Source organism: Diospyros lotus, chromosome 9 (assembly GCF_014633365.1).
Source record: "Diospyros lotus cultivar Yz01 chromosome 9, ASM1463336v1, whole genome shotgun sequence".
NCBI classification, from domain to species: domain Eukaryota; kingdom Viridiplantae; phylum Streptophyta; class Magnoliopsida; order Ericales; family Ebenaceae; genus Diospyros; species Diospyros lotus.
Window position 1 is genome coordinate 35426140 of NC_068346.1, and position 27233 is coordinate 35453372.

The window sequence follows — 27233 nt, forward strand, 5'->3', positions numbered from 1 at the left end:
TAATAGTAAAGTTGTTTGAAAAATCAATTATTGTTTAGAGGTTATTGGTTTAAATTTTATTAACGTATGTAGCTAATTTTTGTTTTTTGAGTAAGATACATAAAAAATATTTTATAAAATGCTTAATACATAGGTTGTTTTTTCGACAATTAGTTGAGATACAAAATCTTAATATTTTTTAATATTAGGGATAAAATAATATATTTTTTAATTATTGAGAGAGTACAACAAACCAATCAATTTATTCAAATATTGTTAATTGGTCATTCGCATGATGTGTCACTCACGGTAACAAGGACGTTCATACACGTGCTAATTTTTCGTCACGGTAAAAACTTAAAAAAATAATTTTTAATAGTTAAGATATCGAATCTTGATGTTTTACACATTAAGGACTACATGTCATATTTTTTAATTGTTAATGGAGTATCGTATGTATTAAGCTTTATAAAAACACTTTATTAATAGAGTTTCATAATATCGAATCTTTTGAAATAAATGACCGTCTTTGGGAAGGGTCATGTCGTATTTTGTATTCTATAATGAAGTGGGACATGTTCCTCCTTACATATCTTTGTGGAATGATGTTGAACCTTAATAGGGTAGGATCCAGATAATAGTCCTTGGGTGGTGCTGCACTTTGAATTGTTGTTATAATGCATTGCATCATGATGTTGGGCCATGGGTTGTATTCATTGAGGGTCATTTTTTGTATGTGTTGGGAGCGTGAACATTGACATGACACAATTGACTTATGAGTGTTGATTTGCGTGTGATTATAGGTGTCAAAAGGGCCGGCCCGGCCCGGCCCGGTCCGGCCCGAGTCGGCCCACGGGCTTTTTAAACGGGCCGGGCCCTTTTATAATTGATAGGGCCCGGCCCGGCCCACGGCCCCCCTACAAAAGGGCCGGGCCGGGCCAGCCCGTGGGCTAGAGGGCCGGGCCGGGCCCTTAGCCCACAGGGCCTAGTGGGCCGGGCCCGGTGGGCCTGGCCCTTTTTTTTTAAATAATTTTTTTAAAAATAATACATATAATATATACATATATAAATATCAAAATAATACATATATAAAAATTAATTTGTTTTTTTAAAATATTTTCTATCTTAATTCTTAAGTTTTAAATATTATTTCATTATTTTATATTTCAAAATTCTATATGCCTTATAATTTTTGTTGTGAATTGATATGAAAAATAATGTACATATAAAAAGGAGAATGTTTATTTATAATTTAAATATATAAAAAATTTAACTTAAAAATTTTAAATAAATTAATTGATGGTTATTATTTATATATATTGCGAAATTAAATTTTTTAGCATCCAATATCAATAATTACCTAAGAATAACAAAATTAAAAAAAAAATGAGTAAGGGCCTTACTGGCCCATAAGGGCCTCATGGGCCGCGCCCATAAGGGCCCAACGGGCCACGGCCGGGCCGGGCCGTGGGCCCAATTTCTTTGGCCCAACCCGGCCCCCCAATGGGGGCCGGGCTCGGCCCGGCCCGTATGAACAGTAACGGGCCGGGCCAAAGCCCGGCCCGTCACGGGCTGGGCCGGGCGGCCCGCGGGCCGCCCGGCCCTTTTGACACCTCTACGTGTGATAGACGAGTATATGCATTAGAGCATTCGTGTGTATGATATGCGAGTATATGAATAAATTTTTAATAATTTTTTAGAATGCCACTAATCTAATTATCAGTTAAGGCCCCACTAACTCTTGAGCCGGTCCTATTTCCCAATCTTCCGCACTTATTTTGCTATTAGAATTGGATCAACTTCCCCAAGAGAGCTTAGTCAAAGTTGGAGTTGGTCTTAGGCGAAAAAGTTTGTCAGAACCTTTTCAAGAATATTATTTTTTTATAAAAAAATAAATAATACACCTTTTTATGAGAAAATTATATCATTTTATTAAATAAAAAATAAAAAAATTAAGTTGAACTTCATTGAACTACAAAATACGATAATCTCTCAATGTAGTAAATTTTCAACTAAAATATAACATTTGAGAGATCAAAAGAAGCCAAACAATTTACTATAATAAATAAAAAAATATTAAAAATTGGGAACAAAAAAATTTGAAATGCTGGGATTATTTTAGGGTTGCAATTGAAAGATTTATATTAAAAAATAAATTTACAATCTTAAAGTCAATCGGATAATCAAGAAGAAACAATAAAAATTGAGAAGAGAAAATTGGAAATAATGGGAAGAGATAACATAAAAATTGAGAAGAGAAAATGGGGAAGATAAAACGTTGCAAATTGATTGTTGGACTGGATGTTTGTGAAAATTTGGACTGAAAGTTAAATTTTATTTCGAGCTCAATTTTTTTAAAAAATTATTTATTATTAAAAAAAATAATAAAAAATATATAAAATTATAAAATTTTGAGGTCTTCATAAGCAGAGCCTTAGGTGGCCGCTTAGATGACTTCATGCATGGTCGAGCTAGCTCTACCCTCAGTGTCTCCTTTTGTTCATCCACAGATACTTCTACAATACCTGTTCAGCATATCCTAATGAAAAGTATTGTTCAGAATCAAATTTGAATGAAGATGATAAAGCTGATACCTTCAAGTTTTGTGGCTGCTTTCAGTATCTGAGTCTTGCATTTCTTGCAGGAGATGCTGCCCTTCAACTCTGTTAGCCGCAATAATATAATTATGCATGCATGGAAACAGACGAACAAGAGATGAAGGAAACTTGAATGAGTGCACCAAAAGGTGAAATATTATTATCGTATTACCTTCATGGCAGTTTGAGGCAAGAAGCCGGTGAGGCTGCAATTCTGGAAGAACATGTAGGGTGTAGCTGATATTCAGGCATTAATGCGACAGCTCCGGCGTTCTGACTACTACACAGACATGGAATCCAGGAGCTGGCTGCCAAGGAAAGAGCTGGGCCAGGATTCTGCAGACTTGTGAAGGATCTTGTGGTTTGACGTCATGGCTATGGCAGCATCAAGTTTCTGGGAGAAACAGATGTGCAGAAGCTTGATCTGGATACCTACATGCACTTTAACGACCGTGAAGTGATTGTCTACATGGACAAGAGCAAGAAACATCCAATCGGACAGGGTCTCAACAAGCCTGCAGTGGTCACTCTCCTTAACATCAAATGCATTGACAAAAAGACAGGCAAACAGTACGTGGATGGACCTAAGGTTGATAAGTACAGAGAGCTTCTAGTGAAGAAAGGAAACAAACAAGGTGTGGAGTTTGTGTCATATGACCCTGTGGAAGGGGAATGGAAATTCAAGGTCCAGCACTTCAGCAAATACGAGTTTGGAGATGACAGTGAATGGGCAGATGGTTTCTCAACTTTCTTTCTATGATTGCTGGTGCAAGTAGATATCTGTACCTTTTCAGTTCGATTATATTGGAAAACTCGAGTCTTTGTCGTGGCTGCATCCAGTATGGTCTTTTATTCTTTTTCTTTTCTTTGGAATTGTTTGGATTTGGAGTCCGTACTTGTGAGTACCTTGGAGTCAGTCTCAAACTGCAATTATCCGGCAATATATGGCTTTTGTGAAACCAGTCAATTACGTAATATGCAACAAATAATAGCCACAATAGCGTGGCGGCGGATTTGTTTCCATTGCCACGCTAGATTGTTCCCTTTCCCTTTATTTAATATAAATTCTAGAGAATTCTATCAGTTATCTAGAGTTGGAATTTTCTAGAAATATGGAACAAATAATAGCCACAATTGCATTCTTGCTGTCCAAGTTTTTCTAATTTATCTAGAAATTCTATTCTGGTTTTTTCTATCAGTTATCACTCCTCCTGGGTGCGCATTTCAGTAACTCCAATCATGTCTCGTAGCTTGAGAACCTAGTCTTCTTGTCCTTGAACCACAAATCCTTGTGGTTGCTCCACGTAAATTTCTTCTTCGAGATGGTCATTTAAGAGGCTGTTTAACTTAGCGTTTTTTATTAGAGTTTTTAAGTTAGTTGGCGGTTAATTTAAAAATTGTGTAGTGTTTAAGTTGATAACGAGTTTGGATAAATGTACTTTTAAGCTATTTTTTAATAGTTATATGTTTGGTTTGTAAAAACTGATAAGTTGTGGAATCTGACAAAAAGACTAAAATAGACATGATGCTAAATAATATAATTAAAAAGCATAAAAATACTATTTTTGATCAAAAAATTATAAATTAATTTCTAATTAATAAAATACTTACAATTACTGTAATTTAATAAATTATACATAATTATTAAAAAATAATAATACAATACAATTAAACATTTCTTCAAAGCCTTGAACAATCCAAGGAATTGGAAGCAAAAGGAGGCGGCAATGGAAGCAGAGGCGGTGATGGCACAATAAGGAGGAGACCCACCAGCGACGCCAGATCTGGAGAGGAAGCCCGAAGTCTTGCGGTGGCAGATCTGGAGAAGAAGGAGGCGGCAGGTATAGGTGTCAAAAGGGCCGGCCCGGCCCGGCCCAGTCCGGCCCGAGTCGGCCCACGGGCTTTTTAAACGGGCCGGGCCGGCCCTTTTACTAAAAGGGCCGGGCCGGGCCCGGGCCCTTTTGTAATTGATAGGGCCCGGCCCGACCCACGGCCCCCCTACAAAAGGGCCGGGCCGGGCCCGGTGGGCCCGGCCCTTTTTTTTTAAAATAATTTTTTTAAAAATAATACATATAATATATACATATATAAATATCAAAATAATACATATATAAAAATTAATTTGTTTTTTTTAAATATTTTCTATCTTAATTCTTAAGTTTTAAATATTATTTCATTATTTTATATTTCAAAATTCTATATGCCTTATAATTTTTGTTGTGAATTGATATGAAAAATAATGTACATATAAAAAGGAGAATGTTTATTTATAATTTAAATATATAAAAAATTTAACTTAAAAATTTTAAATAAATTAACTGATGGTTGTTATTTATATATATTGCGAAATTAAATTTTTTAGCATCCAATATCAATAATTACCTAAGAATAACAAAATTAAAAAAAAAAAATGAGTAAGGGCCTTACTGGCCCATAAGGGCCTGATGGGCCCGGCCCATAAGGGCCCAACGGGCCACGGGCCGGGCCGTGGGCCCAATTTCTTTAGCCCAGCCCGGCCCCCCAATGGGGGCCGGGCTCGGCCCGGCCCGTATGAACAGTAACGGGCCGGGCCAAAGCCAGGCTCGTCACGAGCTGGGCCGGGCGGCCCGCGGGCCGCCCGGCCCTTTTGACACCTCTAGCGGCAGGTGATGGCGCGACCCAGATCTGGAATGAGGCTGCTTGCAGCGGCTCAGCTGGATGAAGGCGACGGTGACGGTGTATGGAAGAGAGGAGACGGTTGTGGCGGCGATTATGGCAGAGCAGAGTTTCGGAGAAAATGATAGGAGAAGAGAGCTTTGAGGGCATTTTGGTATTTTTCTTGGTCAACGCATTAGCGTTTTTTGGCAAAGCTGGGAGGTACCAGCTTTTGCTAAACGCTGTTACAACAGCGTATAAGCGAGGTAACTTTTATGCTTATGATTGATCCCAAACACTTAAGCATCAAATGCTATATAGTTTATCAGCTACAAAATAACTTATACGCGGTCAAATCGCTAAGCCAAACAGCCTCTAAGAATGCTAACTTCACATCTTGTTGATAGATACGTCACTTTTTATGTGCGACGAGGGCTATCAATGCCCTTATAGTGTCAAGTTCTGCTACTAGAGCAAATGTCTTATTGCAATCAGACTCTAAATTATAGCGAGTATCCTTTCGCTACTACCATTGCCTTGTCCTTTTAAATTGTGCCGTTAGGGTTAAGTTTTATTTTATAGACCTACTTAACTCCTATGACTTCTTTACCTTGAGGAAGATTCGTAGCTCTCATGTGTCATTCTCTTTTATCATCTTTATTTCATCTTCCATAGCCTTTATCCATTCTGGTTGTCTTGAAGTTGCTTCGAAGATTTTTGGTTCTATAATCATCAGGTTACATGATTCTTAAATTTCTGCTAGTCTTCTTGTTTTTCTTAGTGATGATTCTAGTGATGAATCAAGGGTTTCCTCTGTTGTTGCTCGATGTGGTGAATTTGCTTGGTCACCATTGTCCGCTTCTTCATGAGGCTAATCTCATAGTGTTGGAATGCTGGGATTTTTTCTTTCAATTTGCCCAGTCTCCTAATTGTAGTTGGCACTTTCGTCAAACTTTACGTCTCGACTGATAATTAGCTTTTTTGTTCTCAAGTTTTAGACTCGATAGCCTTTTGATTGAGTGTTATAGTCTAAGAAGATTCCTTTCTCGATTTTCTCATCAAGTTTATCCATTTTTCCCGTGGAATATGGACGTAGCAAATGCAGCCAAATACTCTTAGGTGCTTTGCTAATGGCTTTTGTCTGCTCCATGCTTTGACTGTAGTGCTTATGGCTTCTACCCAAAAGGATTTTGAAAGACCTTTCTCCATTAGCATAGATCTTCCCGCCTTCATTACAATTCTATTTTTTCTTTCTAATACACCATTTTTCTCAATGCATATTCCACTATAATTAAGCTGATGCTCCATTCATTTGTCTTCATAGAACTTGTTGAACTCATTAGAGGTATACTCTTTTCCTCTACCACTCCTTAGTGTCTTTATGTAGTGAACGCTTTGTTTTTCGACGCGAGCTTTAAATTTCTTGAAAATTTATAGAACTTGTGATCTTTCTCATAAAATATAGACCCACGTCATTCAAGTGTAGTTATCAATAAATAGAATGAAATGCATGTTTTGTTCATGTGATGGAGTGCACATTGGACTGCAGACATTTGTATGGACTAGCTCTAGTGGCTCATTAGGTCTCCAAGATTTACCTGATGGAAATGGTTGCCAATGTTCTTTTTCAATTAGGCACCATTCACAAACACCATCAATCTCTTTTATAATTGGTAGATGTCTCGTCATATTCTTTTGTTGTTGAATCCTTAATCCATGAAAATGGAAGTGCCCAAATCTTGTGACATAGTCATGACTCATCCACTTGCGTTGCCTTCACCACGCTATTTGCATATCTCCATTGAATGGAAAAACTTGATTTTCCCACATTTTGACTTTTGCAATTATTAGGGATTTATCTTGATTGTTGTAGATTGTACAAAAATTCCCTTCAAAATGTAGAGAGTACCTTTTTTTCATAAATTGACCTACACTTAGTAGATTCTAGTCTATACTAGGAACCAAGAGTACTTAATATATTTCTCGCCCTTTTTTGTGTTAGTGCCTTTTTCCAGTTGCCTCCAAAAAATCACCATTTCCAATTTTTATTTTTGTCTTCGTTTTATCAAGGTTGCAGAAAATTCTTTCATCTTTTGTCATGTGATTACTGCGGCCACTGTCCAAATACCAAGTATCTAACTTTTCTTCTATAGCAACTTTGCAAGAGGCATAGAAAAAACTTCCTTCTAGATCATTCTCTTCAGAAAAATTAGCTCAATGACTTTGTTTTAAATGGCAAGACTTTTCTTCGTGTCCTAACTTTTCATAATTTCGGCACTGTGGTTTTCCTTTAAACCAAGAGTCCTTCTCCAAGTGACTTTTTCTTTTACAAATTCCACATTGAGATTCTTGCCATTATTATCAACTTGTTTTCCTTGACTTCCTCTATTTCTAGAATTTCCTTTAAGTTTTCTCCCATTTTTTTTAAATTTTTGAGACTGCATATTAACTTTAGATTGAAAGTGATGTGGATGAGATGGTTTTAACATTTTATGAAAGATGCAATTTGAGTGATTTTAAAGGCTAATTTCAAGGGAATCAGGCTGAGGATTCAAAGTCACTAGTTTTGCTAACGAGGTCTGTGGTTTTTCTTTTTTTGGAAAATTTCTTCGTTTAGACCTCGAAATTAGCGTTTTTGTTATTTCAGGAAATAATTGATTTGAGAATAACTTCCATTAGGGAGTGAATTTTAATATGCTTTTTGGGGGGATTTTATTTATTTCCATTTAACTTTGATCCCGTAATGAAAACTCAATCTTGCCTTCTTGGTAAGATTTGGGTTTTAGGGTTTTGGGATGTTTTTTCAATTTCCTAATCGTTGTAGCCTATAAATACTATGTTTATAGGGGTTGATTTGAAAATTCCAATAAAATTTCTGTTGACATTTTCTCCATAATTCTCTTCAATTTTTTATTATTATTTAGAATCAACGAATCATTGATTGAGTCCTATAATCTGGCATTTGTGAGTGAATCAACGGATTTTAGAAGGCTTCCACTACGTCAAAAAGGCATTATTCGTGTCAATTTCATAATGTCTTTCTAATCTTTGTTCATGAGCTTCTAGTGAACCCATTAATTTTGCAACCATTAATTTGTCTATATCTTTAGACTCCTCAATGTCTACAATAACCGGGTCATATTTTTCTGTACATGTAATTAGAACTTTTCCAAAAATTTCATCCCCATAAGTTCTGAGTTGATTTACCACTTCATCCACCCTACAGTAATATTATTTTGCAGTCTCAGAATCTTTCATTTTTAGATTTTCAATTAAACTTCCTTCTCAAAGTTTGAACTTTGCAAGTTCGTACCTTGTCGCTGCCTTTGAACTCCTCCTGCAACTCATCCCAAGCCGTTTTTGCAGTTTCCTTTTACCTAATTGCATGGTTTTCTTTGTGAATCACAGGGAGATTAGGTAAGGAGTCTTATTTACTGCACACATTTCACACTGAATTTACACAACTTGGTATCAATTGCATGACTTTCTGTCACAGAATGGCACAAGAAGGACCACCATCGTGGTCGATGGCAATGGCGACAAGCTGACATTCTGTGCAATGGCAGTAGGAAGGAAGAGGCTTTGGAGATTTGGGTTTTGGATCTGGTTTCGATGGACCAACACTGATGATCTCTGCTGCCTTTCCAGTCTTCCTCACTTGCTTTGTCAATTTAACTGCATCAACTTTCCCCGCCACTGTAAGTGTCTCCTTGTCACCATCCACCGATACCTGTTCAATACCACGTGGACGAGTCGTGCTACAAATTTTGCAGGAGGCATAGAAAAGACTTCTTTCTAGATCATCCTCTACAGAAAAATTAGCTTGATGACTTTGTTTTAAATGGCAAGACTTTTCTTCGTGTCCTAAACTTTTACAATTTTGACACTGATTTTCCTTTAAACCAAGAGTCCTTCTCCAAGTGACTATTTCTTTTACAAATTCCACATTGAGAATTCTTTCTGTTATTATCGATTTGTTTTCTTTGACTTCCTCTATTTTTAGAATTTTCTTTAAATTTTCTTCCACTTTCTTTAAATTTCTGAGACTGCATATTAATTTTAGATTGAAAAGCATTATCTGTGTTAATTTCATAACGTATTTCTAATCTTTGTTCATGAGCTTCTAGTAAATCCATTAATTCTGCAACTGTTAATTTGTCTATATCTTTAGATTCCTCAATGTCTGCATTAATTAGGTCATATTTTTCTGTACAAGTAATTAGAATTTTTTCAAAAATTTTCTTTTCAGAAGTTTCATCCCCCTAAGTTCTGAGTTGATTTACCACTTCATCAACAGCAGAGTAATATTGTTTTGTTGTTTCAGAATCTTTCATTTTTAGATTTTCAAACTTCCCTCTCAAAGTTCGAAGTTTCCCAAGCTGCTTTTGCAGTTTCTACTCCCATGATCCTTGGAAAGTATTCGTCCGTCAAGCTCATTTGTAAAGCTAGGAAAGCTAGAGAATATTTTTGTTGATTCTCTTTTTGTTCCTTCTTTTGTGTCACAGATAAAGTGGAAATATCATCTAAGTTAGTGTATCCATTATTAACGACATTCCACAAATTTTAGGCACAAAAGTATGTTTTCATTTTGATAGATCAAAAATCATAGTTGTCGTCGTTAAAAGTTGAAATTAGAATGGTTGAACGAAATGCATCGACCATAGTGTAAGCTTATGCCTGATAAATATCAAACGTAATTTTGATACCACTGATAGTATTTGGTTGAATGGAATGAGTTAATTTTGTTAAAGTTGGTTGGAAATGATTTAGTGAATTTTGGAAGGAATAATTTTGAGGAGCTAAAAGAGTGGGACTTAAATGGAAAGACTATGAAAGTTGGGGGAGGAAAAAACAATTTACAAAAGATGAAGGTTTGACTTTTCAATAACTTGATTTTCTTTAATTGCTTGATACAAAATGCATACACATATAGTTCCTTACGCCGTAGTAGATTGTTCCCTTTCCCCTTATTTAATACAAATTTTAGATAATTCTATTGCTTATCTAGAGTTGGAACTTTCTAGAAATATGCAACATATAATGGCCACAGTTGCTTTCTTGCTGTCCAAGTTTTTCTAATTTCATCTAGAAATTCTATTCTAGTTTTTTCTAGAAATGTGCAGCATATTTTATCACAACTATATAGTCCCATTATCGATGTTAGCTAACTGTGTTTTTAGTGAAGCCGATTTCCTTTTCTGGGTTGGAGCATGGAGGCCAGATTTTAGGACTCACGTACAGTGAAATTCCTTTGCAAGCTAAATTCTTTTGTGCAAAATATGCTTTGACATAAGGAAAATGTTATTGGTATCCTTTGATCTATAGCTTGGACTATATAATGTATAAAAAATGATAAAAATATCTCTCATCTAAAGTAATGAAGTGCATGACTAAATTACCCTTCACCCAAAATGGTGAGGCGGCGAGGCGAGGTGCAAGGCGATGGGGTGTAAGAGGTATTTTTGATATTTTACATATATTATGTAGTTCAAGATATAACTTTTGATATACCAATAACATGGTGCTTGCTGTAAATAAATAAAAGGAGTATTCTTCACCTTTCAAAATTACGCCGACTACCCTTACTGTTCAAAGGCTGTACTGGATTACCCTTGCTGTTAGATTTTCATTATATATACCCATTTGAATTTCTTAACGGCCCATCTAGTGGATGGCAGGTCAGTGTAATTTTCAAAATGTGAATATTATGCTGTAATTTCGTGAAACCCAGGTCACCGGTCAACTTTTGAAGCCTGCAGACATCTCAACCGAACTCACAAGCGGCTAGGTGCCATCTTATTTAGCTCTACAGAATGATGATAAACTGTTTGCAGAAGATCTAGCATGGAATCCCTTGGCCGAATCAACAGATCCTGCTAGCAGTTGCATGGCTTTTCTCTCATATAATGGAGCAGTTGGTGCCACCATAAGGCTCATAGCGCACCTCGACAAGGCGGCAGCAGGCACTGCAGCAAGAAGGCAGAGGAGCTGGAGGAGGATTTGCAGGCTTAGGCTTCTCTGGAGGAGGATTTGCAGGTTTAGGCTTCTCTGGAGGAGGATTTGCAGGCTTAGGCTTCTCTGGAGGAGGATTTGCAGGCTTAGGCTTCTCTGGAGGAGGATTTGCAGGCTTTGGTTCGCTAACACTGCCGAAAACTGCGGTCTTCCCAGTCTTCCTCACTTGCTTTGCTACTTGAATTGGATCAACGTCCCCAACCACCTTCAGTATCCCCTTCTGTTCATCCACAGATATTTCTGCAATACCTGTTCAGCAAGCATATGCTAATAAATCTGTCTTAAAGTAACGAAAGCATTATTGTTCAGAATCAAATTTGAATGAAGATGATGAAGCTGATACCTTTAAGTTTTGCGACTGCTTTCAGTATCTGAGTCTTGCATTTCTGGCAGGCGATGCAGACCTTCAATTCTATTATCTGGAGTAATGTAAATATGCATGGAAACAGATGAACAAGAGATGAAGGAGACTTGAATGAGTGCACCAAAAGGTAAAGTATTATTACCGTATTACCTTCATGGCAGTAGTTTGAGGCAAGAATCTGGATATTGAACTTGTGGGTTCATTTCATTCCTATTTGTACACCTCAAGATAACTTGCTCTTTAATTAAGGGTTATTGGAAGACCTTGACTATGTGAAAGGTGACTCCATGTGAGCTTAGACCCCATATGGTAAGAAATGTCAGAAAAGCTAGGCTATGTGAAGGTGACTCCATGTGAGCTTAGACCCCATATGGTAAGAAATGTCAGAAAAGCTAGTGAAAGGGCATTATTATTGGCCCACAAGTTAGCAATAGTACCTGGCCTGCGCCAATGAAAGAGACCTTCAATAACACGTTTTGCACCTGGCCTTTTGTTCTTACTAGCAATAGTAAGATTACAAAATACTTAATTCTCACCTAATTTTTAATTTTGAGACTTAATTCTTAATTTTATTGATTAGGGTATTCAACCCTTTTTTTTTTATTTAGTTTCAATTTTAAATTATTAATTATTATTGGTATATCTATAGATCTATTAGATGGATCGACGAGAAAAATTTTACTTATCAATCAAAATCATATAAATTTTGTTATTTCATCAATCAAATCATTTAGTCTAGCTAAGTGTCATGTTAATAATTTATGATAAAATATAATAAGGCACTGTTATGTTGCTCATTGTTGGGTAACCGACTGAGAGAGAGGGGGTGGGCTTCATGCATATGACATACGCCACATGCATGGCCCACTCCTCTCTCTCAGTTGCCTGATGGTGGACAACATAACAGTTGCCTATAATAATAAACAATTGTCTAAAATTGAGATTAAGTGGTAAATTTTTCACCTCATCAGTCAGATCATTAATAATTTAATGTTATTAGCTACCCTACATGGGGAGATTAATTAATCAATTAATTTCATAATGAAGACGTGAATGGACGTTGTTGAAGACGTGAATGGGGGTTTGGCAGAGGCCATCATTCCACACAACTTCCTACCATACAAAAGGCCTTTGTTTAAAATTAAAAATTAAAAATTTTAAATGAAAGTTCTTAGGTGGCAGTTGGGAGTAACAGTTTATTTTTTTATTTTTTTAAAGTAAAGTTTTAAATAAAATGAGACTTTGTGTAACAGTAAAATTGTTTAAAAAATCAATTACTGTTTAGAGGTTATTGGATTAAATTTTATTAACGTAGTTAATTTTTATTTTTTAAGCAAAGTACATAAAAGATAATTAAAAAAAAGCTTAATACATATGGTGCTACCTCGACAACTAGTTGAGATACAAAATCTTGATATTTTTGTATATTAGGTATCAAATATTATATTTTTTTAATTATTGATGAGAGAGCATAACAAATCAGTCAACTTATTCAAATATTGTCAATTAGTCATTCACATAGTGTGTCATCCACGAAAACAAGCGCATTTATATACGCACTAACTTTCCCTCCAGGAAAGAACTTAAAACAATAATTTTTAATACTTAAAGTATCAAATCTTGACGTTTTATACATCAAGAACTACGCGTCATATTCTTTTATTATTGACAGTACATCATATGTATTAAGCTTTATAAAAACACTTTATTAACAGGGTTTCATAACATCAAAACATTAACAAAATTTTAACATTTGACCTCAAAATAGTAACTCATTTTTTAAACAACTTTATTGCAACGCTAAAGGTTATTTTGTTTAAAGTTTTGTCTAAAAAATTAAAAGTAAAATATGACTCTCAAACGTCAGTCAATAAATTTTTATTTAATTTTTTTACTTTTTTATATATATGTAACACGAGCCATCCCTCTAATATATATAACATGTATGTATATTTATGTACACTAGGGATTAAATAAGTAATTATACAATTCTAAATATAATATAAATATAAATAATTTTTTGGGTTTTTTATTTTTAATATAAATGGTTAATTTTATACAAGTAAATAAATTATTTGGATTTTCAGCGAGAAATCCTAATTAGTCTCGAAAATTATTTCCTATTCCTAATTGGTTTCTTGTTTAGTTTGTAATCTTATTTTATAGTCAATTAGAAGTTGTTGTTAGGTAAGGAAACCTTAGTTTTGATGAATAAGGAAACCTTAACCTTGTTGAACATGAAAACTAGTCTATAAATAGGATGGTTGGCTTGTTAGTCAAGGAGAGCAAATCACTTGTGAGAGATCACTGAGAGTTAGGAATTGGATATAATTGGCACTTGAGTTTTGTAGTTGTAAACTTTATTACATAGTGATATTTTTTCTCTGTCGTCCTAACGGACGTGATTTTTCCCTTTTAGGGTTTTCTACGTAAAATCTCGTGTTTGATTGTGATTGGATCATATTGTGTTTATTTCTCATCTTATTTTTTTTTTCTTCAACATAAATAATTATTCAAATGCAAATACAAGTGTATGGATTCTTCATATATAAAATTATGACTATAGACTCCAAGTGTATGGATTCTTCATAGACAAAATTATGACTATATAGACTACAAGTGTATGGATTCTTCATATATAAAATTATGACTATATAGAATTATTTTGATTGGGGATAGAGTTGGTGTTCTTAAAAGAATTAAAAAGTCATTGGACAAAATTAAAAAAAAAAATCTATCATAATGACTAATGTGGTCTTGGAATGAGTATTCGGTTCATTTGGTTAAATGAAAGTTCATTAGGTCGCAGTTGGTAGTAACATAACAGTTTATTTTATATATTTTTTAAAATAAAATTTTAAATAAAATGAGACTTTGTGTAACACTAAAGTTGTTTAAAAGATCAATTACTGTTTAGAGGTTATTGGATTAAATTTTATTATTGTAGTTATTTTTTATTTTTTAAGCAAGATACAAAAAGATATTTTATAAAAAGGCTTAATACATACGTTGCTCCCTCGGCAATTAATTGAGATTTGGAATCTTAACATTTTTTAACATTAGAGATCAAATATTATATTTTTTAATTATTGAGGGAGCATAATAAACCAATCAACCTATTCAAATATCGTCAACAAATCATTCGCGTGGTGTGCCACTCACGGAAACAAGTGTGTTTATACACACTAATTTTTTGTCACGGTAAGAACTTAAAGTAATAATTTTTAATGGTTAAGATACTGAATTTTGACGTTTTCACATCAAGGACTATACGTCATATTTTTTAATTATTGATAGGACATCGTATGTATTAAGCTTTATAAAAACAATTTATTGATAGGGTTTTGTAACATCAAAACATTAGCAAAATTTTAGTAACTAATTTTTTAAACAACTTTATTGCAACACTAATGGTTTTGTCTAAAAAATTAAAAGTAAAATATGATTTGTCAAACGTCACTCAATAAAGTTTTATTTAATTTTTTTTTACATATATGTAACATGAGCCTTCCCTCTAATATATATAACATGTATGTACATTTATGTACACTACGAGTTAAATAAGTAATTATACAATTCTAAATATAATATAAATATAAATAATTTTTCAGCTTTTTTATTTTTAATTTAAATGGTTAATTTTATACAAGTAAATAAATAATTATACAAATGCAAATACAAGTGTATTTACGACGACAAGTGCATGCATGGATTTTTCATATATAAAATTATGACTATATATAGACTACAAGTGTATGGATTCTTCGTACATAAAATTATGACTATATAGAATTATTTTGATTGGGGGATAGAGTTGGTGTTCTTAAAAGAATTAAAAAGTCGTTGGACAAAGTTAAAAAAAAATTTATCATACTGATTAATGTGGTCTTATTTAGGAATGAGTACTCAGTCCGTTCGGTTACAACCATGTGTTATCCCTTCTCAAAGTCGGCTCAACCAACTTGTGGGTTTTAGGCGAAAAAGTTTGTTGGGACCTTCTCAAGAATATTAATTTTTTTTATAAAAAATAAATAATACACATTTCTATGAAAAATTCTATTATTTCATTAAATTAAAAAAGAAAAAAAAGTTGAGATTTAATGATAGTGAATTTTTAACTAAAATATAATATCTAAAAGATCAAAAGAAATCAAACAACCTATTACAATAAATAAAGAGAAGGTAAAAATTGAGAAGAAAAAATTAAGAACAATGAGATCTTTTTAGGACTGTAATTGAAAGATTTATAATAAAAGGTAAATTTATAATCTTAAAATCTATGAAATATTCAAGAAGAAATGGTAAAAATTGAGAACAATAGGAAGAGAAAACGTAAAAATTGAGAAGATAAAACATTGTAAATTGATTGTTGGGTCGGGTGTCTTCGAAAATTTGGATTGAAAGTAAGATTTTATTTTGGTCTCAATTTTTTTAAAAAATGTTTATTATTAAAAAATAAAAATATATAAATTACAAAATTTTGAGACCTTTGTAAATGCGGGCCTTAGACGGTTGCCTAGATGGCTTTATGGTAGAGCCGGTTCTTCCCTCATATCCCCTTTTTGTTCATCCACAGATCGATACTTCTACAATACATGTTCAGCATATGCTAATGAAAAGTATTGTCCAAAATCAAATTTGAATGAAGATGATGAAGCTGATACCTTCAAGTTTGGGACTGCTTTCAGTATCTGAGTCTTGCTTTTCTGGCAGACCTTCGGCTCTGTTACCTGCAGTAATGTAAATATGCATGGAAACAGATGAACAAGAGATGAAGGAAACTTGAATGAGTGCACCTAAAGGTGACGTATTATTATTGTATACCTTCATGGCAGTAGCTTGAGGCAAGAAGCTGGATATTGTACTTGTGGGTTCATTTTATTCCTATTTGTACACCTCATCAAGATAACTTGTTTAAGGGTTTTAAAGAAGACCTTGACTACGTGAAGGTGACCTCCATGTAAGCTTACACCACCCATCTCGTAAGAAATGTCAAAAAGCTAGTGGAAGGGCGTTGGCCTATCAGTTATCAGGAGTACAAAATGAGGAAGTGAAAGAGGGGGAATTGATATGTTACCCACATATGCAATCTTATGCTGTCTGATGCGGGCTTTATCTCCACCCCACCCCCAATGGGGCCCGCGTTAGACAACAGCCCTCATGAAAGAGGACCTTCAATAATATGACCTCCAACATATGAGATCAATTTAGAAGACATGTCATTGCTGATATGACTCGACATTTGTCATAAAAAAAAAATATAAATTAGACCCACATGTATAATTTTATTTATTTATTTTTTTATGTGTATACATGGATCCCATTATATATATTTTTTTTATGATGGATGACTTGCCACATTAGTAATGACACAAATTTCTCAAATTGATTTCAAGTGATAGATAAAATTATATCTAATTAAGCCAATTGGGATATAATTATCAAAATTGAAATGTTTGGATGAATTTATAAATTTACAAAAAGGTTTGAATTTATTTTCTATTTGCCCTTATTTTTAAGGTAGAAGTAAGATTGTTTGTCAAAATAACTTTTCTTTTGCACTTATATGGAGGTAGAAGCTCTGACATTGATGAATTCCAGACAAATTAAATAAAAAAAGAAAAAAAAATCATTTTTGCCTAATTTTTAATTTTATTGATTAGGGTATTCAACCTTTTTTTAATTTAGTTTCAATTTTAAATTATTGTTTATTGTTGTTATATTTAATAATAATTAATAATGTGATAAGTCATGTTTGATTACTTAGTCAATAAAGTACTATGAACTTGCCAACTATGGAATTGAGAGTATAGAGATGTTAGATCAATCGGTTGACGACATGAACTATACTTATGAATTAAAATTATGTAGATTTTGTCACTTCATCAATCAAATCATTTAATCTAATTTGTTAGGTTAATAATAATAATAATAATAATAATAATAATAATAATAATAATAAACAGTTATCTAAAGTTGAGGCTGAGATTAAATGGTAGATTTTGTCACCTCATAAATCAGATCATTAATAATGTTACTTGATGTTATTAGCTACCCTACACTACATGGGGATTAATTAATCAATTAATTTCACAAAGAAGTGTGAATGGAGGTTGTTTTCGTCCTGATGGGGATAGGATTGGAAGAAGCCTTCATTCCACACAACTTCCTACCATACAAAAGGCTTTGTTTAAAATTAAAAATTAAAAATTTTAAATGAAAGTAACAGTTTATTTTTTTAATTTTTTTAAAGTAAAGTTTTAAATAAAATGAGACTTTGTGTAATAGTAAAGTTGTTTGAAAAATCAATTATTATTTAGAGGTTATTGGTTTAAATTTTATTAACGTACATAGTTAATTTTTGTTTTTTGAGTAAGATACATAAAAAATATTTTATAAAATGCTTAATACATACGTTGTTTTTTCGACAATTAGTTGAGATACAAAATCTTAATATTTTTTAATATTAGGGATAAAATAATATATTTTTTTATTATTAAGAGAGTACAACAAATCAATCAATTTATTCAAATATTGTTAATTGGTCATTCGCATGATTTGTCACTCACGGTAGCAAGGACGTTCATATACGTGCTAATTAACTTTTCATCACGGTAAAAACTTAAATAAATAATTTTTAATAGTTAAGATATAGAATCTTGACGTTTTACACATCAAGGACTACATGCCATATTTTTTAATTGTTAATGGAGTATCGTATGTATTAAGCTTTATAAAAACACTTTATTAATAGAGTTTCATAATATCGAATCTGTTGAAATAAATAACTGTCTTTGGAAAAGGTCATGTTGCATTTTGTATTCTATAGCCAAGTGGGACATGTTCCTCTCTACATTTCTCTGTGGAATGATGTTAAACCTTAATTGGGTAGGATCCAGATGATAGTCCTTGGGTGGTGTTGTACTTTGAATTGTTGTTATAATTTATTGCATCATAATGTTGGGCCATGGGTTGCATTCATTGGGGGTCATGTTTTGTATGTGTTGGGAACGTGAGCATTGACATGACACAATTGACTTGTGAGTGTTGACTTGTGTATGATAGACGAGTATATGCATTAGAGCATTCGTGTGTATGATAGGCGAGTATATGAATAAATTTTTAATAATTTTTTAGAACGCCATTAATCTAATTATCAGTTAGGGCCCCACCAACTCTTGAGTCGGTCCTATTTCCCAATCTTCCGTGCTTATTTTGCTACTAGAATTGGATCAACTTCCCCAATAGCCCTTAGTCAAAGTTGGCTCAACTAACTTGGACGTCTTAGGCGAAAAAGTTTGTTAGAACCTTTTCAAGAATATTATTTTTTTTATAAAAAAATAAATAATACACTTTTTTATTGGAAAATTATATCATTTTATTAAATAAAAAAATAAAAAAATTAAGTTAAACTTCAATAAACTACAAAATACGATAATCTCTCAATGTAGTGAATTTTCAACTAAAATATAACATATGAGAGATCAAAAGAAGCCAAACAATTTACTATAATAAATAAAAAAATATTTAAAATTGGGAACAAAAAAAATTGAAATGCTGGGATTATTTTAGGGTTGCAATTGAAAGATTTATAATCAAAAATAAATTTACAATCTTAAAGTCAATGGGATAATTAAGAAGAAACGATAAAAATTGAGAAGAGAAAATTGGAAATAATGGGAAGAGATAACATAAAAATTGAGAAGAGAAAATGGGGAAGATAAAACGTTGCAAATTGATTGTTGGACTAGATGTTTGTGAAAATTTGGACTGAAAGTTAAATTTTATTTTGAGCTCAATTTTTTTTTTAAATTATTTATTATTAAAAAGAAAATAATAAAAAATATATAAAATTGTAAAATTTTGAGGTCTTCATAAGCAGTGCGGCCTTAGGTGGCCGCTTAGATGACTTCATGCATGGTGGAGCTAGCTCTACCCTCAGTGTCCCCTTTTGTTCATCTACAGATACTTCTACAATACCTGTTCAGCATATCCTAATGAAAAGTATTGTTCAGAATCAAATTTGAATGAAGATGACAAAGCTGATACCTTCAAGTTTTGTGGCTGCTTTCAGTATCTGAGTCTTGCATTTCTTGCAGGAGATGCTGACCTTCAACTCTGTTAGCTGCAGTAATATAATTATGCATGCATGGAAACAGACGAACAAGAGATGAAGGAAACTTGAATGAGTGCACCAAAAGGTGAAGTATTATTATCGTATTACCTTCATGGCAGTTTGAGGCAAGAAGCCGGTGAGGCTGCAATTCTGGAAGAACATGTAGGCTGTAGCTGATATTCAGGCATTAATGCGACAGCTCCGGCGTTCTGACTACTACACAGACATGGAATCCAGGAGCTGGCTGCCAAGGAAAGAGCTGGGCCAGGATTCTGCAGACTTGTGAAGGATCTTGTGGTTGGACGTCATGGCTATGGCTGCATCAAGTTTCTGGGAGAAACAGATGTGCAGAAGCTTGATCTGGATACCTACATCCACTTTAACGACCGTGAAGTGATTGTCTACATGGACGAGAGCAAGAAACATCCAATCGGACAGGGTCTCAACAAGCCTGCAGTGGTCACTCTCCTTAACATCAAATGCATTGAAAAAAAGACAGGCAAACAGTACGTCGATGGACCTAAGGTTGAAAAGTACAGAGAGCTTCTAGTGAAGAAAGGAAACAAACAAGGTGTGGAGTTTGTGTCATATGACCCTGCGGAAGGGGAACGGAAATTCAAGGTCCAGCACTTCAGCAAATACGAGTTTGGAGATGACAGTGAATGGGCAGATGGTTTCTCAACTTTCTTTCTATGATTGCTGGTGCAAGTAGATATCTGTACCTTTTCAGTTCGATTATATTGGAAAACTCGAGTCTTTGTCGTGGCTGCATCCAGTATGGTCTTTTATTCTTGTTCTTTTCTTTGGAATTGTTTGGATTTGGAGTCCGTATACTTGTGAGTACCTTGGAGTCAGTCTCAAACTGCAATTATCCGGCAATATATGGCTTTTGTGAAACCAGTCAATTACGTAATATGCAACAAATAATAGCCACAATAGCGTGGCGGCGGATTTGTTTCCACTGCCACGCTAGATTGTTCCCTTTCCTTTATTTAATATAAATTCTAGAGAATTCTATCAAGAGTTGGAATTTTCTAGAAATATGCAACAAATAATAGCCACAATTGCATTCTTGCTGTCCAAGTTTTTCTAATTTATCTAGAAATTCTATTCTAGTTTTTTTCTATCAGTTATCACTCCTCCTGGGTGCGCATTTCAGTAACTCCAATCATGTCTTGTAGCTTGAGAACCTAGTCTTCTTGTCCTTGAACCACAAATCTTTGAGGTTGCTCCACGTAGATTTCTTCTTTGAGATAGTCATTTAAGAATGCCAACTACATCTTGTTGATAGATGTCACTTTTTCTGTGCCACGAGGGCTATCAATGCCCTTGTAGTGTCAAGTCATGCTACTGGAGTGTTATAGTCTAAGAACATTCCTTTCTCGGTCTTCTCATCGAGTTTAATTACCCCATTTTTCCTTTGGAATATGGACGTAGCAGATGCAGCTGAATACTCTTAGGTGCTTTGCTAATGGCTTTTGTCCGCTCCATGCTTTGATTGGTGTCTTATCTTGCACGACTTTTGTTGGACATCTTTTCAGTAGGTAGATTGCAGTGCTTACGGCTTATGCCCAAAAGGTTTTTGAAAGACCTTTCTCCATTAGCATAGATCTTCCTGCCTTCATTACAATTCTATTCTTTCTTTCTAATACACCATTTTTCTCAGTGCATATCCCATTATAATTAAGCTGATGCTCCATTCATTCATCTTCATATAACTTGTTGAACTCATTAGAGGTATACTCTTTTCCTTTACCACTCCTTGGTGTCTTTACGTAGTGACCACTTTGTTTTTTGACGTGAACTTTAAATTTCTTGAAAATTTCTAAAACTTGTGATATTTCTCATAAAAAATAGACCCACATCATTCAAGTGTAGTCATCAATAAATAGAAGGTCGAATAGACAAATATATCCTAAATTTTAGGTCAATTTTCAATTTTATCCTCTTTTAACCTTTACTTCAATTTGGTCATCAAACTTTCACGTTTGTTTCAATTTTATCCTCGATCTAACAAATGTGTACACATTCTTATGTGGCTGCTGATGTGGCGGTTGATGTGTCAAATAACTAACAAGTCATCATTTTCTTCCTCAAATCACTATGGTTTCTCCCATTCACCTTGTGCAGCAATTGTCTTTGCCTTTTCATGATGCTAGCCATCTCCTTCTTTCTCACTCTTCATCGTCGGCGGCTAGGGAGTCGTTGGCGAGCTTTCATTAACGGTGGCCACATAAGCATTCGATAAGTGGGGAAAAGACTAGAGGTCGAGGGGAAAAAACGGCTATGGTGAGACCGACGTCGAGAAGACGGCAAAGCCCATGGATTTGTTGCCACCAATCAATTAGCCTTTGCGTTGCTTCTGCCATCGTCAACGTGACTGCTATGGCTGATGATTCATGTCCCCTTTTGGCCGATGGATCTTTATCTCTTTTTTATTGATGGCTAACTGATGTGGGTCATCGTTTTGCCAACTGATTTAGGTGAGTCTTCACGGCCACGAGTCGAATCTCTACATTACAATAGGCGTGATCGATGACCTCTGGTCACTACCATGGCCGAAGAGCTTCATTCTCGACATGGCTGATGTGACCAGAGGGTTGAGGCCTCAAGTGACCGGCAATGAGAGAAGAAAGTGGCAACCTCACCACTTCTACAAGGCCTGTCGCCGCTATTGGACCCGAGGTGGTGCCCTAAGGAACGTCCCAGCGGGCAGAGGTTGCTGGAGAAACAAGAGAAGCAAGAACAACACCTCAAAATCAAATATCATGGTAGTTGAGCAGTAGACCAAACCTGGACCTAAATCAACAAATGATAGTCCTTCCAGCTGCAGGACCGATATTTTCAGCCATTTTCCCCAACCATCGCTGACGTTGTCATTCCTGGTCAGTTTTCAGAGTCTGGCTCATTATGGCGGAGAGAACATTGGCTCGAACGTCGGTGGATTTGATACCCAGATGGCTGCTGCAGGTGGCGGAGGGAAAGTCAATTTGGAGTTTCAATTGGGAAGTAACTCGGATGGAAAGGATGGCATTTTGTCAGGTGGAGCAGATTAATGGCGATTTGCCCCTGCAACCCGGGGGGTGCTATGCAAGCCAAAACGACATCGTTTTGGCCATGGTCAATGATAAAAAAAGACATAAACGATGCTGTTTTAGCTGACTTGTTAGTTATTTGACACATCAACTGCCACATCAGTAGCCACGTAAGATTGGGAATGCTTGTTAGATCGGGGATAAAATTGAAACAAAAATGAAAGTTCGATGACCAAATTGAAGTAAAGGTCAAAACATGATAAAATTGAAAATTGACCTAAAGTTAAGGATATATTTGTCTATTCGGCCTAAATAGAATGAAGTACATGTTTTGTTCATGTGATGGAGTGCACATTTGGACCGTAGACATTTGTATGAACTAGCTCTAGTGGCTCCTTAGGTCTCCAAGATTTACTTGATGGAAATGGTTACTGATGTTCTTTTTCGAGTAGGCACCATTCACAAACACCATCAATCTCTTTTATAGTTGGTAGAAGTCTCATCATATTCTTTTGTTGTAGAATCCTTAATCCGTGGAAATGGAACTGCTCAAATCTTTGGTGTCATAGCCATGACTCGTCCACTTGCGCCGCCTTCACCATGCTATTTGCGTATCTCCATTGAATGGGAAAACATCGATTTTCCCACATTTTGACTTTTGCAATTGTTAGGGATTTATCTTGATTGTTGTAGATTGTACAAGAATGCCCTTCAAAATGTAGAGAGTACTCTTTTTCCATCAATTGACCAACACTTAGTAGATTCTAGTCTATATTAGGAACCAAGAGTACTTAATATATTTCTCGCCCCTTTTTGTGTTAATAGCAATAGTGCTTTTTCCAGTTGCTCCAAAAAATCACCATTTCCAATTTTTATTTTTGTCTTCGTTTTATCAAGGTTGCAGAAAATTCTTTCATCTTTTGTCATGTGATTACTACAGCCACTGTCGAATATCTAACTTTTCTTATGTAGCAACTTTGCAAGAGGCATAGAAAAAACTTCCTTCCAGATCATTCTCTTTAGAAAAATTAGCTCAATGACTTTGTTTTCATACTTTCTCCAAGCGACTTTTTTCTTTTACAAATTCCACATTGAGAATTCTTGCTGTTATTATCGACTTGTTTTCCTTGACCTCCTCTATTTCTAGAATTTTCTTTAAGTTTTCTCCCATTTTCTTTAAATTTTTGAGACTGCATATTAACTTTAGATTGAAAGTGATGTGGATGAGATGATTTTACCATTTTATGAAATGTGCGATTTGGGTGATTTTAAAGGCTAATTTCAAGAGAATCAGGCTGAGGATTCAAAGTCACCAATTTTGCTGGTGAGATCCGTGCTTTTTCGAGCAAATTCCCTCGTTTAGGCCTCGAAATTAGCATTTTTGCTATTTTAGGAAATAATTGATTTGGGAATAACTTCCATTAGGAAGTTAATTTTAATATGCTATTTTGGGGGATTTTATTTATTTCCATCTAACTTTGATTCTGTAATGAAAACTCAATCTTGCCTTTTTGGTAAGATTTCGGTTTTAGGGTTTTGGGATATTTTTTCAATTTCCTAATCGTTGTAGCCTATAAATACTATGTTTACAGGGGTTGATTTGAAAATTCCAATAAATTTCTGTTGACATTTTCTCCGTAATTCTCTTCAATTTTTCAGTATTCTTTAGAATCAACGAATCATTAATTGAGTCCTATAATCCGACATTCGTGAGTGAATCAACGGATTTTAGAAGGCTTTCGCTACGTCATAAAGGCATTATTCGTGTCAATTTCATTATGCCTTTCTAATCTTTGTTCATGAGCTTCTAGTGAACCCATTAATTTTGCAGCTATTAATTTGTCTATATCTTTAGACTCCTCAATGTCTACAATAATCGGGTCATATTTTTCTGTACATGTAATTAGAATTTTTCCAAAAAAATTATTTTCAAAAATTTCATCCCCATAAGTTTTGAGTTGATTTACCACTTCATCCACCCTAGAGTAATATTGTTTTGCAGTCTCAGAATCTTTCATTTTTAGATTTTCAATTAAACTTCCTTCTCAAAATTTGACGTTTGAAAGTTCATACCTTGTCGCTACCTTTGAACTCCTCCTGCAACTCATCCCAAGTTGCTTTTGTAGTTTTTGCTCCCATGATCCTCGAAAAGTATTCATCGGTCAAGCTCATTTGTAGAGCTAATTAAGAGAGGTAGAGAATATTTTGGTTCATTCTTTTTTAGTTCCTTCTTTTATATCGTTGATAAAGTGGAAATATCATCTATGTTAATGTACCCATTATTAACGACTTCCCACAAATTTTGGGCATAAAAGTACGTCTTCATTTTGATAGACCAAAAATCATAGTTGTTGCCATTAAAAGTTAGAATTGGAATGCATCGACCATTGTGTAAACTTATGCCCAATAAATATCGAACATAGCTCTAATACCACTAGTATTTAGTTGAATGGAATGAGTTAATTTTGTGAAAGTTGGTTGGGAATGGTTAAGTGAATTTTGGAAGGACTAATTTTGAGGAGCTAGAAGGCTATGAAATTAAAAGGCTATGAAAGTTGAAAAAGAAATAAACAATTTACAAAAGATGGAGATTTGACTTTTCAATAACTTACTTGATTTTCTTTGATTACTTGATGCAAAATGCATACATAGTTCCCTATTTATAAGCTTAAGTGTGGCGGTGGATTTGTTTCCATGGCCATACTACAATTTTTCCCTTTTCCCTTTATTCAATTCAAACAAAGTTGGCTCGTGCATGAAGTCATTTAGGTGGCCACCTAAGGCCCTGCATTTATGAAGATCCTAAAATTTTATAATTTATATATATATTTTTATTTTTTCTTTCTAATAATAAATATTTTATTAAGAAAAATTTGAGCCCAAAATAAAATCTAATTTTCAGTTCAAATTTTTAAAGACACCCAATCCAACAATTAATTTACAACGTTTTTTCTTCCCAATTTTTACATTCGCTCTTCCCATTGTTATCAATTTTTACCGTTTCTTCTTGAATATCCCATAGACTTTAAGAATGTCAATTTCTTTTTTATTATAAATCATTCAATTGCAGTCCTAAAAAATCTCAGTGTTCCCAATTTTCTCTTCTCAATTTTTACCGTTTCTTTGTTTATTATAGTAGGTTGTTTGTTTTATTTTGATCTCTTAGACATTATATTTTAGATGAAAATATACTATCGTTAAACTTTAACTTTTTTTTTTAATTTAATGAAATGATGAAATTTTTTAGTAGAAAGGTGTACTATTTATTTTTTTATAAGAAAAATTAATACTCTTGAGAAGTTCTCGACAAACTTTTTTACCTAAGTTTCCCAAATTGGTTGAGCCGACTCTAGGAAGGGGCAACACATGATTGTAGCCGAACCGACCGAATACTCATTCCTAAAGACCACATTAGTCATTATGATAGAATTTTTTTTTTTTTAACTTTGTCCAACAACTTTTTAATTATATTAACAACACTGACTCTATCCCTAATCAAAATAATTCTACATAGTCGTAAATTTATATATGAAGAATCCGTACGCTTGTAGTTGTAAATACACTTGAATTTGCATTTGTATAATTATTTATTTGCTTGTATAAAATTAACCATTTATATTAAAAAAAAAAGACCTGAAAAATTATTTACATTTATATTTATATTATATTTAGAATTGTATAATTACTTATTTAAACCCTAGTGTACATAAATGTACATACATGTTATATATATTAGAGGGATGGCTCGTATATATAAAAAAAATTTAAAAAATTAAATAAAAGTTTATTTGACAAGTGATGCGCTAATATTTCTTATTTAATTTTATGTTTAATTCTCATATTTTTATATGTTTTATATATTAATTTTAGGTAATTTATTATGTTGACAGGATTTGAAGAAAAAGTAAGAACAACAAAAATTATAAAATTTCGCTGCTCAAGGGTTTGATTAAAAATAAAAATTGGATTAATTGAAATTTCTAAAAATTCTAAATATATATATATATATATGTGTGTGTGTGAAAACCCTATATGCCTACTTTTCTATACTTCAAACAATGTGTAAATCTGAATTTCTTATAGAAAGTTATGGCTGTTTGTAATACTCCATATTCGTATGAGGTTGCCACATAATTTCGATAAGTTTAGAATACCGAAAAATTGGTTTGATAGCAGTTATACGTACCGAACCAATTGCATGGAATGCCTTGGAGTGAAATTATCTAAAGAAAATGATATGGTCTCGATAGGCGTTCCAAGTTAGGATTTATGGTGGCAAAAGAAATCAGATCGGGAATGATTTTCGATACAGCTAAAATACAACTGCCATTTAGGCTGAAAAACCGAATCATTGTAGGAGGCTCCCGAAAAATCAACGAAACCCTAGGGGGGCTCTGGTTTTGTGTAATGAGCAACCCTTCGGTGGTCTCGAGATGAAATGACAGCCCGGTAAGGACATTGGAGTAAAATCATCATATCGAGTAAAATTTAAGCTA

At 34.0% G+C, this 27233-nt stretch overlaps 3 protein-coding genes across 12 annotated transcripts in view; 2 read left to right on the forward strand and 1 right to left on the reverse strand.

The window, feature by feature from the left end:
- Positions 1-27233, forward strand: part of LOC127810087 (heavy metal-associated isoprenylated plant protein 2-like) — a 124541-nt gene that overhangs the window by 13344 nt on the left and 83964 nt on the right. The window lies entirely within an intron of this gene.
- LOC127810086 (heavy metal-associated isoprenylated plant protein 43-like) overlaps positions 1-27233 on the forward strand; it is a 94241-nt gene that overhangs the window by 13323 nt on the left and 53685 nt on the right. The gene's annotated exons all lie outside the window — the stretch shown is intronic.
- Positions 10618-27233, reverse strand: part of LOC127810088 (heavy metal-associated isoprenylated plant protein 43-like) — a 58129-nt gene continuing 41513 nt past the window's right edge. Inside the window, exons 1-3 of one of the 4 annotated variants that reach the window (XM_052349339.1) lie at positions 16411-16424; positions 11566-11641; positions 10619-11471 (exon numbers count right to left, since the gene is read on the reverse strand). In XM_052349339.1, the coding sequence (XP_052205299.1) occupies positions 11110-11471; positions 11566-11641; positions 16411-16416 (444 nt within the window). In that variant the 5' untranslated portion in view covers positions 16417-16424 and the 3' untranslated portion in view covers positions 10619-11109. Of the gene's footprint in view, positions 11472-11565; positions 11642-11728; positions 11812-16410; positions 16425-27233 lie in introns of those variants that run through there. The other 3 variants (XR_008025353.1, XM_052349338.1, XM_052349341.1) reach the window with 3 other exon arrangements.